Source organism: Rhinolophus ferrumequinum, chromosome 19 (genome assembly GCF_004115265.2).
Source record: "Rhinolophus ferrumequinum isolate MPI-CBG mRhiFer1 chromosome 19, mRhiFer1_v1.p, whole genome shotgun sequence".
Lineage (NCBI taxonomy): Eukaryota > Metazoa > Chordata > Mammalia > Chiroptera > Rhinolophidae > Rhinolophus > Rhinolophus ferrumequinum.
In genome coordinates, this window is record NC_046302.1 from 38800243 (window position 1) to 38815959 (window position 15717).

At 51.0% G+C, this 15717-nt stretch overlaps 1 protein-coding gene across 2 annotated transcripts in view; it reads right to left on the minus strand.

The window, feature by feature from the left end:
* Positions 1–15039, minus strand: part of SKOR2 (SKI family transcriptional corepressor 2) — a 50451-nt gene extending 35412 nt beyond the window's left edge. Inside the window, exons 1-2 of one of the 2 annotated variants that reach the window (XM_033135660.1) lie at positions 5026–5306; positions 254–2901 (exon numbers count right to left, since the gene is read on the minus strand). In XM_033135660.1, coding sequence (XP_032991551.1) covers positions 254–2851 — 2598 coding nt within the window. In that variant the 5' untranslated portion in view covers positions 2852–2901; positions 5026–5306. Of the gene's footprint in view, positions 1–253; positions 2902–5025; positions 5307–14914 lie in introns of those variants that run through there. The other variant, XM_033135661.1, reaches the window with a different exon arrangement.
* Positions 15040–15717: the final 678 nt, after the last annotated feature.

Here is a 15717-nt window from a genome sequence, read left to right on the forward strand (position 1 = left end):
CAAGCAGCCAACTTAAATATAGGAGGGAATAGAGGCCCCAAAGCCTTGGAAAGACTTTGTCAGAAAGAGACCAGAAACTGCATTTTTATGGAGGACCACTGGCAGGAAAGAAGCCCTCCCAAGCACACTGAATATTTCATTTCTGTGGGGAAATCTGGTGATTCATCTTTCCTTCGCATATGTAACCGTTTCAGCCTAAAGGTGCATTTAAATAATAATAATTAGCTTGAAGGAGCCTAAAGGGGATATTTACATCTTTGTAGGAGGGCTGCTCCTCCAGTGATGGATGGTGGACCGGGCTGCCCGGGCTGCTGCTACCGCCGCCGCTTGCTTTCTGGGAGGCCAGGGACGGGGGCGCGGGCGGGGGCAGGTCCGAGCCGCCGGGGTCACCCAGTTTCCCGTCCTCTGGCAGCAGCCTGGAGGAGTTCAGGGCCAGTGGGAAAGCACCCGCGGCGGCCGGCGCGCGGTCCCGGCTGCTCCCCTTCTCCGACAGCCCTCGGCCTTGGAGGAACCGGCCGCCCCCGACTAAGGGGTCCCCTAGCAGGACCCCCGTCTCCTCGTCTTCTTCCTCGTCGTCGTCGGGTTCTCGACCTTCCTCCTCCTCCTCGCCTTCGGGGGGTTTGTGGCCCTCCACGTCCACTTCCTGCTCTTCTTCCTCGTCGTCCTCGTCCTCAGAGCTGTCCTCGCTGGGGTAGCTGCAGCTGGTGCCCCCGGGGGACAGAAGGCCTCGGTGGTGCGGCTGCGGGGCTAGCGGGGGCGGCGGGGGTGGAGGCGGCGGCGGGGCGGGGTGGTGGCGCTCAGAACCTGGCTCGTCAGGCTGCGGGGGTAGCAGCAGCAGCGGTGAAGGCGGCTGCGGGGTATGATGGTGGTGGTGGTGATGTGGGTGGTGATGGTGATGGTGGTGGTGAGCCTGGGCCGAGTGTGGCGCGCCTGCTGACGCCCCGTGCAGCTTGGCCAGGCTCTCTGCGTCGTCTTTGCCGCCTACCGGCCGGAAGGCGCTCGAATGGTGATAGCTGCCTCCGCTCGCCTTGCGCCCCTCCAGCAGGTGCGGGTGGTGGGGCGCGGGCACTCGGGTGCCCGCAGAGCCTGCTCCGGGCGCTGCGGCCACAGCCCCGGACACGCCGCCGGGGTCGGCTGGCGGCGTGGAGCCCGCGCTGCAGTCCCCAGCGCTGCCACCCGGGGGCGACTCGAAGAGCGCTTCGCGAGCGCCTGCAGCCCCGGTAGTAGGCGGAGGGCCGGTGCCTGGGCCGTTGGCCACAACCGGAGGAGGTTGACCTGGCGGGGGCGCAGCATCAGCGCTCCCACTCGCGCTGCCGGGCTCGGCCAAGTCCAGGAACGCCTGGCGCAGCAGGGCCGGACTTTCTCCAAGCGCGCAGCCGAGCGCAGAGGGCGGCTGCGGCGGGGGCTGTAGGTAGGTGGGCACGGGAAGCCCGCCTGGGGTCCGCGGAGGCCAGAACATGCAGAAGGGCGGATAGAAGGCGTCCTTGCGGCCCGCTGGCCAGAAAAGGCCCGACAGTCCGGCTTTGGGCGCTGGGCCCGCGCCCCCCGCGCCCCCCAGGGCCTCGGCTGCGGCCCCCGCGTCCTCCTTCTTGTGGCACAAGCCAAAGGCTGCGGCTGCGGCCGGGAAGGTGTAAGGGTGCGGGAAAAGCCCCCCGCAGCCCGGGAACTTCTGTAGCACGCCCCCGAACGAGCCCTTGCTGGGCACCGGGATGACCGGGTAGCTGCGTGGGCCTTTAGCGCAGGCTGCCGCGCCCGAACCCGCGCCGGTGCCCACGCCGGTTACGCAGCCGCCCCCGGCACCGCCCCCTCCCGCCCCGGCGCCGCCGGAGGCGGCGGCCACCGAGAGGCTGGCAGCGGCGGCGGCCGAAAGACTGGCGGCGGCCACGACTGCCGCCTCCTGCAGCGAGTCGTCGTCGTCGTCGAAGCGCGGCCGTTTGTGATGGGTGTGCGGCGCACCCGCCAGCTCGGCCAGGGGCGGTGGTGGTGGCGGCGGCGGGGGCGCCCCCAGCAGGTGTGGGCCCAGCAGTCCCCCACCTCCAGCCACTGCTGCTGCGGCTGCCACGGCGGCTGCCTTGACGGAGCTGAGCGGGTGGCAGGCGGGGTGTGCGCCTGGCTGGGGCAGCGCGCGCTTGCGGCTACCGCCGTTGAACATGGCCTTGACGTCCTCCCAAGCGAAGACTAGCTCGTCTTGGGGGCTCTTATCAGTGAGCTTCAGATGACGGCGCCAAGAGTTGAAGTTGGCTGCATCCGGCTGGGTGTACTTGGCGTCAGGCGTACGATGGGAGTGGAAGATAAACTTGTTGGGCGAGAAGTACATATTACAGTAGCTGCATTTGATGCACTTGGCGCGGGAGCTGTTGTAACGCGCGGGGATGAAGCTGCCGCGGCAGCCCCAGGCGCACTCGTGCGACACGTCGAAGGCGAAGTTGTCTGGCAGCTTGGGCGGCCTGTTTTCGCCTAGGAACGACTTGCACAAGCGCTCGGCCTCACGTTTAGTTATCATGCCGCAGCGGCGCGAGGAGATAGGCATGGCCCCGGCCCGGCGCAGGATCTCCAGCTGCACCGGTGTGCACTGCACGCACGTGATGCCCAGCGCCACGCGGCGGTTGTGGATCTCGTTGTAGCTGAAGTTCTTGAGGAGAGTGTTGGAGATCTGCGCCAGGCACAGGCGCTCCTGCCCGTCGATCACCAACGATACGATGGGAATGCCATAGAGGATCACCTGGCCCACCTGGTTGGGTTTGAGGTTGGCGTGGCCCGGCCGTGGCTGGCTCAGCGCGTCGGCCTGGAAGGCGCTCGACGGCGATGCCAGCAGGATGTCATTGGGCCCCGGCAGCGGACTGGAAGCCATCTCCTCCGCAGCGGAAGCCCGGGCCGAGCCCTCCGGGTCTGCCTTGGAGACTGGAAGGGAAAGGAGAAAGCGTTGACAAGAGCCTTTTCAGTCTAAGACAGAAGGGTGGGTTTAGTCCCTCACTGAAGAATTACAATAATTTCCTTGCTTCGGTTAAGATATTATCACTGGGCAGAGGGACCAAGTTTCAGACACAAGAAAGTCATCTCTCTTAATTTTCTTCACGGTGTGAAGAAAATTGCAGGGTGTGCAGGGCCTTGGAAGGACTTTTCTTCTGTTCTAAACATGCAAAGTAAATTAACCATGTGTTAAACAAAAAATAGCAGTCAATTCCTGAGAAACTCAAGACCTTATCCCCGATTTACAGATGCCCTTAGAATACATGGCTTGCCCGCTAGAAATCAGGAAGTAAAGGTGACAGTTGTAACTAGTACAGATTACAAAAGTTATGGGAAACGTCGAAACCTAAATTTAAAAAGAGAACATTTGCTTGAAAATAGATTGATTTTGGTTAAAAAAATAAACCCAAACCTTTGAAAAAGTGATTTTTATGGTTTTCTTAGGGAAATTCGCTGCTGGTTGAGACACAACTCATTAAAGCAAAACGAAATCCCTTCCTCCTCATCTTTGCCATTAGATATTTTCATACTGTAATTAGATTTTTTTGGAAAGATGGGAAAAAATGTACACAGCCATATACATGATTGCACCAAAATGGGCGTTGCACTTTCAGTTTTTCAAAAAGCCACTTGCTGGAACTGAGTGGTTTTGGTTTCAGAAAGGGTAGCTTTAAAAGATGAAGTCGTTGACTAGGAGACATTTAAAAACTGTTTTTCTGTCATTTTCATGACAATGAACAAATAAGTACAGGCAAATGTGTTAAGCCCAGAAACAGTGCAAAGAAACTAACAATTTTGGGGAATCTTACTGGCGGGCTTTAAACGGCAAATTGAGGTGTAAGGTGGACCACTTTCTCACTTTCTGTGACATGTATTTTTCTGATCTATGTAGATTTACACCGTATCTTTGGGAGGGGTACCTCGCAGTATAGATAATCCGTGGACTAGGTAATCTGTGACAGCATTGAAAGCAAAAGACCTGGTCTGGCCCTGCGCTAAAATTCCTGTTATCTCTGGGATACCATAATTGGGGGGAATAGCCAGTTAAATTGAAAATACAGAAAAAACAAGCGAGAGAAAGAAACCTTTGTAACAATGATGCTAAGTCAAAACAGGCAAAGTGGCTCATTCCCTAGGAAAGCAGGCTGTGACCTTTCCACAGCGACATGTCATGTGGGACGCGGTAGCTCAGACTATCTTTTACCCTGGAAAATCACTGCTGTGGACAAGTACCCTGGAGTTTATTACAGCGATTTCAGAAGATACACTATCTACCCCTTCACCCAAATTATCATATCCTTGCCCTCTCTGGGCCCCTGGGCATCCATCCCATGCCTTTGCCCTGCTGCCCGCTGGATCCTCAGCTCTCATTACGTTCCGCGGCCTCCAAGAAGGTTGAACAAAACTCGACGCGATCAAACGAGACGAAAGCCTGGCTTGTCACTTCGGATGGATCAGAAACAATATTTCTAGGGGACAGGGCGTGAAATGGCAGTTCAAGGCACACTGATACCTGGGCCTGACACAACCAGCCCTAACTTCAATGCTCATTTCCCTCCCAAACAAGAGTCTTATTATCTTAATAAGACGCTGGGGTAACGGGAACTCTCGCTCTGGGGCAATGGCGCACCGCGGGCCTCGCCCTGGCAGGGAGCTGGCTTTGCGTTAGAAACCCGCAGTTTTAGCAGCCGTCGATTGAGCGGAAGTGTCTCCTCCTGGGGGTCCTCCACTTTCACCCAAGCCCTCCCAGAAACTCCTGTCAGAGCACAGACACAAATACGTAAGAGGGTTTAGGGTGGAGTATTTTTTAAAGGAGAGTGAGGGGAGAAGAGACAATTAAAAGTTAGTTGAACTGGAAAAGGAAGCCGGCGAACTTCCTTATCCCACTCACGAACCAAAGACCCCCCAACTTGACATTCCCGGCTCCCAAACCAACCGCCACCGAAGCCGGCCGCGGCTAATTTTCTAACCCGGAGAATCCCACTGCTGGGGATCTCAAATACTAGTGAACCGCGAGCTGTGTGCCTAGTAAGGGCTGACGGGTTCCGGCAGTACCTGGTGACCCCTCAGTGTCTTTATGCGCGTAGCTGCCGGCCCATCTTCCGAGGGCACTCGGAGGCGAAGCATCCAAGCGGGTCCTCGAATCCAGCGGGCGGGACTCCGGAGGGCTCTTGCTGAAGATCCCGGTGCTCGTCGGCGCTAATGGTGCTCGAACCCGGGCCGGGGAAGAATGACAGCAAGAATTGCGGTGGGGCGTCCCCTGGACCGCAGAAAGTGTGGGCGCGCGGAAACACGCGGCAGGCGAGCCCCAGGTGGAGCGCAGTCTGACAGCGTCTTTCTCTGTCTCTGAACTCGTGTCGGACCGAGGGGACGCCACCCAGCGGGCAAGGTGACGTCACCGTCTCCCTGACACTCCACATTAAAGGGCTGGCATGTTACAGGAAGGGAGGGAGAAAGCGAAAGCGAGAGCGAGTAACGCCGAGATCCTTTCTCAGCAGGCACGAAAGCTAACACCTAACCAACCCGTAATTGACAACAACCTCCCCAGCTCTGGAGCAAACTCGCAGCCATGGTGCTGGAGCCGCATGTTTGATCTAGGAATGGAAAACCGAATAGTCTGCGTGCCTCCGGGAGACCTGGGTTCTGGAGGCCCCGGATTCTAGAATGCCGCCTTGAAAGTGACTGTATCCCTGCCCGTTATTGTCCCCTCCCCTCAATTCTCTGAGTCACCCTCTTTCATGAATGATCCCTCTGGTACACGGTGCAAACCGGTAGCCTCACTCCTATCTCCGAAGATATAGAAACCGCAGGCAGTCAGAGACTAGAATAGCTGCAGCGCCTCGTTTGAAACACTGTGAAATGAGAAAGAAAGAGAGAAGTTCTGCGTTGGGGCCCAGTCTAAAAACTTTAAGGAAGCATGGAGAGTGCCCTTACTTTTGATTCTACATTTGCTTTTTAGGACAAGATACAGAGAGTCAGTGCAGCATTCTCTATTTTGGAAAGTGTACAATCGAGTGAGGACCTCAGTGAATGCGTGTGTGCACTCATCTATCAACTTCATTCAGGGTAGTTGTCGACTCCATGTGTCAGCGACCCATGCATGCCACCTCAGCACAAGGAAAAGGTGAGACAGGAAAGCACAGAGGTCCCCAACTCTGATCTGCCCTTGAGCAAGTTGTCAATTCCCTGAGGGAAAGAAAATTTCTCAGGGAACTATGTAGGAGCGTGCCCTAAAACATAAAAATAAAATAAATACAACTAGGATGAAAGAGAACTGTTCCCCATAGCTTCCCCCTAAGTGAGGCGCACCTTAGGATATAATGGAAGGTCAGCATATTGCCTCCTAATTGATCAGCTCTGAGGAGTCAAAATGACCACCCCTAATTTATCAGAAAGGGAAGAATCTAGCTATCTATTTAAAGGACATTCTAAGAAGGATACCTGCAAAGACTGGGATGGGAGGCCCCTTTAAGTTTTCCTTTACAATCATAGCTGAATTTTCGATTGCTGCCTGGTGAAACACACAGGCTTAGAGTTGGGAAGTCACATCATGAGTGATCGAATGATCTCCACTAACCCGGAAACCCAACCAGACTCCATCATAGCATCAACAAAAAACCATCACAAAATAAATACAAGAGTGAAAATGTGAAATCTTAACACTTCCTCAAAGGTCAATAAAACCAAGGAGAGTCAATCAAACAGAAAAGTGAGGGATTTGCTGCTGTTTTAAATTAATATGTCGATAACACAGTTTTAGAGCATGGAAATTGTAACATCTGTTTGGGCATAAGTTTCAAATGGCAGTGAAATAATTTTTCATCCATCTCTTAGTTTCTAAAGGCATTAGCGGTACCAATTAGGCTCCATCCTAAGGGGATGAAGTCAAGTGAGTGCTCCCTTCCCAGGGCCCTCCAAACCTCTCATCCTAAAAAGAAGGAAAACTTAGGCTTTATGCCTGCCCAGCCCATTTGCCAAAACAGTGTCATTGTCATTCACAAATCTCTTCCCACGGAGGGCAGAAGGCCTCGAACTCTTTTGAAGTGTCCAAGGCCAGGCCTGGTTCTTCCTGTCTTCCCCGACTCGTCTCTGGGTTCAGGGCTCTCACAGAGCGAGGTGCCAGCTTGCTCACTGTTTCTAGAGCCCAGGCAGCTAGAAGGAAAGCCTGAGCTTCATGGAGAGAAATGGAGCTTATTTTAAGCCTGAACATGGGAAGAAATAAAAAGACCTGTCACCTCATTAACCTATCACAGAGAAGTGACAGGTTGCTGCTGAGGAGGAAGCAACAAGGGGTCTTTTCCTTTTGTCTCCCTGTTCCTATCTTTTCCTCCAAACTGCTCCTCTTCTCCTTACAGATCCCTACCTTTAAAAAAAGTGTCTTCAAAACTAACATTCTTTGCAAAGAGAAACAGAACCAATCTTTGCCTTCCCTCCCATCGCAGCTTGCCCTGAGGAGTGAACCCACACCTGGCCGTACCTGTAGCCACCTGCTTACTTGATCTTTACACATAAACATTTACACACTCCTTTGGGGTCTTCCTGCCACACAAACCTGTGACTTTATTTTAATGCAAAAAGTTTCACTGGAACGAGAAATGTATGGTGGTACGTTAAGTACTTTTGCAAAATAATTCTAAGACTAGCGAGATATTTTATTTCCCCAATGAGTCTGGTGTGCCTGTTTGAGCTGTTAGAACTATTATATTTTTGGAAGATGAAGGTGGAGAACAGTTGCTGAAAACCAGACTCCGTGCTCCAGAGAATCCTGACCTTGAATTCTGGACCGGGACTGCAGAATTACAGCCTGTTTCTATGTTTTCACTCTGTGAGCAACTTTCTGTCACCCACTTTCTCTTTGACCCTTTGCTTTCACCTCAGTTTGAACAAGTCTTCTGACTGTGCTCCACGGCCCTTCCATTTTCCTCCCCTGGACCAGGGGCTCCTGATACTAGTCAGTCCCTGTCCTGGCCCCAGAGACCCTGGCAGGCTCAGGGAGGAGCCGGCGGTGGCGGCAGGCAGCGGTCCCGCCCGAGTTAATCAATGCTTTCCTATTCAAGCTGACATGCATTTTACACGTCGGGACTCTCCTCAGCCGGCTAATTGATTCAAATTGTTTTATTGGTTAAACTGGTGTCACCCGTTTGCATGATCTATCACCACACGGAGGAGAGTATTTCCACTCTCATCTCTGTTCCGGGCGGCTGCGGTTCACCCAGGCCAGGGACAGGTAAAGGAGCCCAGACACCGGACCCAAAGGAAAACCACAAACCAAGCTGGCCCCCTCGGAACTGGAGAGGCGACGCCTGGATGCAGGCGCATGCGGCCAGCGCGGCAGCATGGATGGAGGTTTCCAGCTACAGCTTTTAACACTTGGTTGAAGCGAACCCACACCTGGCCCGGGCGTCCTCCCCTTTGGAAGCATTCTGTTTCGGAGCTGCTACAGCGGATCCTGCGGGGTTCTCGTCCAAGGCCAGAGCAGAAACAGGAGCTGTCCGCGGTGCTGTAACCAATGGCTTCGCTCCTACTGTGTTCAGCGCTCTCCTGGAAGAAGCCTCCCAGCCTGTAACCATCGGAGCCCTAGATTCTGCGCCTGGCGCCAGCATGGCCTTGCAGACTTAAGAGGCAGGCAAAAGGCGACACAGACACTACCCCCCACTTCTGCCGCACCTGCCCTATCTCCAAGGACTGAGACTCTCCCCACCCCACTTCAGTTTTTCATTGACCAGAAAGGAAGATAAAGGCCTTAATATAAATTCATTACAACCAGAAACACCAGCTATTCCTATCCTCCCACTCCCAGCCTAGGTACTGGAGAATCCATTACAATTACAGATAATTAAAAAAACCCCAAAAAACAACCTGGCTCTATTCCTCTCACTCATTCCCTCTTACCCCATTCTCAGCTCTTGGGTAGAACTATTGCTGCTTCTGTGTCCCTGCCAAAGATGTCCCTGGAATTAATATTTTTGCATCAGGTAAGGCAAGAAATGGTTTTCCTGCTAGTTCTAAGTCTGCAAAAGGAGGCCTGCATGGCCCAGAAAGAAACGGGAAGACTGGCAGAATTCGCAGGTACAGAAGAATTCAGATACATCAGAAAGTACAAGAGATTCAGTCAGATGAAACTGGTTACACATTTCTCCTCAATCTTTTACTGGATGTGGAATCTTGCTTTCCTAACAAACCTCCCAAGCTCCAGTTTCTTCAATTGCAAAATGAGGAGATTGAGACATAGTCCACAGGGGTGTTATGAGAATTAAGTAAGACAATATATTCAAGTGCTTGACACGCCGTAGTCATTTATTACATGGTAGCTTTATATGCACCTTCCTCAGAGAATGGGGAGAAGAGCTAGGCCTGTACTCATACAAGATACTTTAGAAATCTCCAATAGCTCCAGAATAAATGACATCAAAGGCATTTTTGCTTCGTAGTGAGAAGAGAGGGAACCAAGTTCCCTGAAGGAAACTTAATCCTATTCATTACAACTTTATCCTGCCCCTAATTGGTCTAGTGTTTATTTTGTATACAGGTGGCTAGCACCTAAGCTAGTATTTGCTTAACCCACTTTAACTAAGTTCATAATAAAAAATAGCAAATATAATGGCCATAATGATAATCATTGCTGATAGTTCTCTCTTTTTACCCCAAAGAGCCTGGCAAGCCCACCTCAGACTCCCTGATTTTTCATCCATCACTCTAGCTATAGTTACAGGAAAGAAACCAGGAACAAACCAAAGGATCAGGAACAAACCAAAGACGCATCTACGATGGAAGTCATAGACGAAATGAGGAAGGCTCTGAGCCTCCTGAGGCTGGTTCTTAATCTTTGAGCCTTCTCTAAAATATTGTCTATAAACAAGGACCCTTCTTCCCAGGACCAGAGAAGTACAATGACAGCACAAACCTAAAAATCTAAACCAGAACTGGGAAAGGAAAAGGAAAAGGAACACATTTTGTAGGATCTCTATCCCCACCCCAGTGATACCTTGAGTTCCTCATGCACCAATGACTGTGGGAATCAGTGAGAGTCCTTTTTACCCTTCAAACAAACACCTTTGTAAAAACTAGCAATGGTGGGAGAAGGAACCAAAACTTAATTCCCCTTAATCAGAGGAAATCACTCTCACAAGAAAACTTGCCCTTTGGTAAGTGGCAGAAAAGGCTGTTACCCCACCAGTTTCCAGAGGCCAGGAACTAGTGGAAACATCTGCTATTGAACATTCTTTTTTTTTTTTTTTAATAATAAAAGGATTTACATTTCTTCACAAGTCTTCACAAACACAGCAAGGTACACACATGTGCACATAATTGACATGAAGTAATAAAATCCAGAACGGAATATGAACTTGGTGTAGTTGGTGGTCACTTAGCAAATATTAGTTGACCAAGATAAAATTCAAAGGCACACAAAATACCTGAAGACACACATAAGCCCGCGAACACACCTGCGAATGTACATTAAAAAGGGAGGAACAGTGGCACAAGGAATAGCCCACTAGGCTCTCTCCCTTCCCTCTCTTCTTTCTCTGTGCTTGCATCCGCATATGTACCCACCCCCTCCTTTTCCCTCCTCCCCATATTGGAAAGGAGGGGGTCCTTTGAAATGGAGGTGGGCCCAGCTGGAAAACCCCAGAGCTCATTTAGATCAGATCACTTCAGGCTTTTGTCTCTGCTTCTGAATAACCTAGGCCGCTACAACAAAAGGATAGGCAGCTACATGGAGTTTTCACTGGCAAAGATGCATCTCAAAGATCCTGCTATAATACTGAATAAGGAGACAAGATGTTTGCCTTTTTTGATTGCCACTCCTAAAGAAGGGAGAGGAGAAAAGGAAAAGAAGGAGAGGGAGAAAGTGGAGCAAGAAATAGAGATTGTGGGAGAGAAAGGCAAGGCAAGTGTTTGGATTTATGCAAAAGTCTTTAATGTGTGAAGACACCAAGAATAAGAAATGTGGTTTGGGGTCTTTTTTAAAAAAAACCTGGCTCTTTTGTTTCAGGCAACCAAGTTAAGGAGCAACTGAGGCTGAGGATTCAGAAAAGGTGTGGAGCAGGACCTTTTAAAGCTTGCGGAGGGGAGGCAGAGGAGTGGGAATAAGGGCATATGTGGATTGTCTGTGGACATGTCACAAGAGAGAAAATGACATTAGATATACAGTTAACATCTCCCAGCTCCCCAGCTGACACTAGTGGAAGGAACATTGGATTTTATTTCCTGGGGAAATAAAGGCATTTTATTTTTCTTTCCTGTTTTCTTCCCTCCTATCCTCTCCCCATTTTAAAATTTCCTACTTTGCCATCCAGCTTGATCCTATTAGCTGATACACTCTTAAATTCTCATGTGCTCTCTGGCTGCCCAATACGCATCATGCCTTCAGCTTTCCTCCGACCTGCAGTCATTTCCTCAGTGGTAGCAAAAGGTGAAATTAGGTATTAGCAAAATAAATCCCAGTGAAGAGGGGGGTAGAAATCTGAGTCATTGATTTTATTTTTCCTGGGAAAAAATAGCAACCAGTGAATATTCAGAGGAATTTTCTATTTTTGTATATTTAAAAGTATTTGTTAAACAAATAACAAAAAAGGCTTTCCTCCCTGGGGTTAAGGGTTCAAAGTGAAAACATAGCTAACCAGATCAAAGGCAATACCAATCCCAAACTTTTTCAAGATGCATTATGATATCATCAACAAACTCTTAATGTTGGGAAATAATTAAATTTTCCATCTTTTAGAATTGTGTAACCTTGGGTGTCTTAGAAACAAATTGTACAAACAAACCGCAGAGATGAGCACTGAGGGTTTCAGAGGAGATATAACGAACCAACTTTAATTACTAACTTGAAATTAAAAATGTAATATACAGATTTAAATTTATTTTCACCTAAATTGTGTATAAAATTATATGGCTTTTGCAGGCTAAGAAATGCTTTGTAACCAGCCATGCTACTAAAAAGTCTGAAGTAGTTTCCAAAACCGAGTTCCCAGACTTACACAGTAATAATGATACATTTATCATTACTGATGACCACCTACTGGGTAATTATTGCTTTGTTACTACTATTACAATCAAGAGATTTCTTTATTTACTGTTAACATTCACTTAAAACTGAATGTTAATGACTGTTCTGAATTCACCAAAGAGAGTTTTCTGTTATATTTCAGAAGTACTTACGTTCTGGTTCAGAAATGGGAAACCATATTATAACAGAGTGGAAGACTGGGTGAGCGCTTGGCTCTCACCCTCTCTCGAGGATGAAAATGGCATTCTGAGGAAATCTGGAGCAAAATTTTCCAGCTCAGAGTTGCAAAAGGTTAACATAATGTAACCACTTGACTTGTACTAATTATGTAAGTATTTTATTACAGGAGATTCATTCATTATTGATACTTGTTTGCAGTAACTTCCTGCTTGGGGGAGTTATATTTTATATGAGAAGTAAACAATCCCTGACTCCAGGGCTAGCCCCCCACCCCCAGATCTGATTTCCTCCCATCCCTTTGTCTAGTTTCACAATCCTCCTGGATTGTTTTGTTCCCATTGGGGGAGAGAGACAATTCCCTAAAACCTTCCTATTCTCTCTCATTTCTTTTCCCCATTCAGAACTTCCCAGTTCTCAAAAAGGTAAGAGCTTAGTGTGTGGAGAGTGTTGGGGTGGGGATGAGGTGGGTAAGAAAATAAAACTGGTTTGAGTGATTTGTTTTGTTCTTTTTTTTTTTTTTAATTTAATCCCACAAAGAGAAAAGAGAATTTTCATAAAAAAACTAGGCTCCTTGAGGCTTGGCCACCAACTTTCCTGTTTGGAAGCTACTTTCAGCTCCCAGCCCAGAAAAGGCAGGCTGGCCTTTGGTATATCCAGAGGAAAGGAGCTAGTCATTAGGGAAGTGGGTGTGGTAGAAGCTGCTAACCAATGGAATGGCTCAGAAAAAGGCTCCTGCCTGCCCCTAAGTCAGAACCCAACCTCACAAGCAGTGGTGGTTGGTGTAGTTTCCAATAGCTTCTTCCCAGGGCCAATGCCAATTTGTACTAGGAGAAGACACGGGTTTCTTGTGGGATGACCTCAGTGAACCCCTGTGAAGATTTGTGCTGGATGCTTGGCTGAGGGGCCCTCAGAAGTTTCATTCCAAAAATACGCATTGGTCACCTGAGGCTGGCTGTCTTGTGAGGATCAGTGTTTCTTAGAGGGGCAAAAGGGCCCTGGCATAGGCCTCCAACCTAGGAACAAGGGTTTCCTCTTGAGCTTTCTTCCAGGTTCTGAGACCCCTGCTTAAGAGTCTCAGTTCAGAGCTGGGATGGACCCAAGTTTCCAGAGGTCAGCATGCTTGAGAACCTTAGAGAAAGTCAGGAGTTGGAGATGGTAGAGGGGCAGTGGAAGAGCATGGCATAGTGTGTGTGTGTGTGTGTGTGTGTGTGTGTGAGTGTGTGTGCGCGCGTGTGCATGTGTATGTGTGTGTATGTGAGTAAATACCCTGTTCTTTTAAGGTTCTGGTGTGGGCAATTGGGAAAAAAACAGTTGAAAGCTGTAGTCCCAAAACTTTGGACCAGTTTGAAAAGAATGAAATGGTATGGTCTGGAATGGGGAGGTGTGGTGACTTTGGGGAGGTGCCTGTAAATTAGTTAGGATTGGGAAGGACTTGCCACAGGCCTGGGCAGAACCGACAGCTCCAAACATAGGTTCATCCCTGGGCCTCTACTCTCTAGCCAAGAACGTCTTCACTTTGGGCATGGGTGTGAGGATGATGGATGACGAGAGGATGACTAGAGGTTGGGAAGATGAATCCTGGGTGGAGGGGAGGGGATGGGGAAAGTGCTGAGACTGGGTCCTAAATGGGTGCTCCAATCTTGGTCAGCACAACTCCCACTCCACTGGGCGCCTTGCTTCCCTTCTTTTACCCCATGCCTGGGTGCAACCGCTTTGCGTGATCTATGGAGGAATAAGGAATGCTGTTTCCAGCAAGCCTTCCTTAATGGTCCTTTAACAAACTCTTCGATCTCGCTTTGGCCGCCTTGGCTTTTGCTTGCCTGCCTCCTCCCTTTTCCTTTCTCCACTGCCTCCTCCATGAGTTATTTATGACCAGCGTTAATTATTCACGAAAAGAGAAAAGCCCAGCTTTGGGAACTTTTCTATGTGCGTTTGGGGGTTTCTCCCTTTTCCATCTCCAGGTGGGATTGAGTACTAGGGATTTTCTGAGATTATTTGGCCAGATCCTGATTTGAAGAGGGAAAAGTGAAGCCCAGCCCAATAGTTGGGCTGGGGCATCGTGTGTTTGTCTGTGTATGTGTGTGTGTGTATACCCTTTGTCCGCGAAGTGTGTGTGTGTGTGTGTGTGTGTGTGTGTGTGTGTGTGTGTGTGTGCACCCTTTGTCCGCAAAGTGTAAACTTCTGTCTGGGACCCGGAAGTTACAAGGCGCGCTCGCGGGAGTCGCTGTCCCTGCTTGGACGTGCTGAAACAGCGGCGTGGGTGCTCGGGCTGAGGGCTGCTTGGCATGTGGCGCGAAGATGTGGCCGCAGTCCCCGTCAGGGCAGCCTCTTTCCGCAGTTTCTCCAAAAAGTCTCGTTTGCTTCTGTCTCTATCTCTTTCTATACCGCCCTCCCACACAAGTGACACTAGAACGCTGTAACCAAAGATTAATTGCCTTAATCAAATCGACCCACCCTCTGCAATTAATCTTTTAGCAACAAATTACAGACAATTTACCATAATCTCCCGGGTCAGGAGAAGAGAGGAGGTGGGATGGGGTGGGGGATGGACAGGGTGGGAGACTTTGACAAAATCCACAAATGATGCGGGCTGGGGACTTGAGAATGGGTGTGGGTTTGAGGTGTTACGGGAGGGGAGGCGGGGAGGGTCAGCTGTGGGGCTGTGCCGGAGGCCGGAAGTTCCTGGACTCCCCTTCAACCCAGTTTTCTCCAAAGAAAGGGAGGCCAAAGGCGGAGGACGAGGCCACTTACCTGTCTGCGCCACCCTCTTGGTCTTTGGCCCTCCGCGCTCTGTCCTCCCCGCCTGCCTCGCGCTCCGCGGCTCCACCGCGGGTCTCTGCCTCCCGCGGCGCCTGCCACCTCCCCCGCGCGGAATCCGCCGCCGCCGCCGCCGCCGCCGCCGCCCGCGGTCCTCTGCACTCCTGCTCACTGTCCCGGCTTCCGCCGCGACTCTGTCCCGTCCCGCCTTTCCCCTTTTCGGCGGTCCCCCGCACCCACTCAGCTCTTCCCACTCCCCTCCTGAGCAAGTTTGTAAGTTTGGGGTGAGGGTCGCTGTCCTCGCGACCAGCTTCTCGGCTTAGCTTGCTCAGATCCGCACCCCCCCCACCCCCCACTCCCTAGCCCAGACCTAGGTCTCTGACGCCGCCTGTTGGTCAGGCAGGGCAGGGCAAGGCGAGGAGCTCTGCGCCAGCTCCAACCCCCTCACCCCTCACACTTATAAGCCCAGTGGTCCAAACGTGAGAGAAAGGAGGCGAGGGTGGGAGGCCTGATCATTGGAGTCGGGCCAGGGGCAAGAAGGAGCACTTTGCCTCGGGGGCGTGCAGCCTGGCCTGGCAGCTTGGGCTCTCTGCCAGAAGAAGGCTTATCCCAGGGCGCGCAGGTGCGCCTCTCCAGTGCCGCCCGCGGGCAGTACGCTAAGAGCAGGCACCCCACCCCCAACCCCCTGGGGAAAGACCCCCTGAAGGGAGGTCGCGCTGGGATGGCAGATTCCATAGGGAGCGTTGGTCATGGGCACCCATTGTGCGTCTCCAGATCGGGGCGGGCGCTCTTATCTC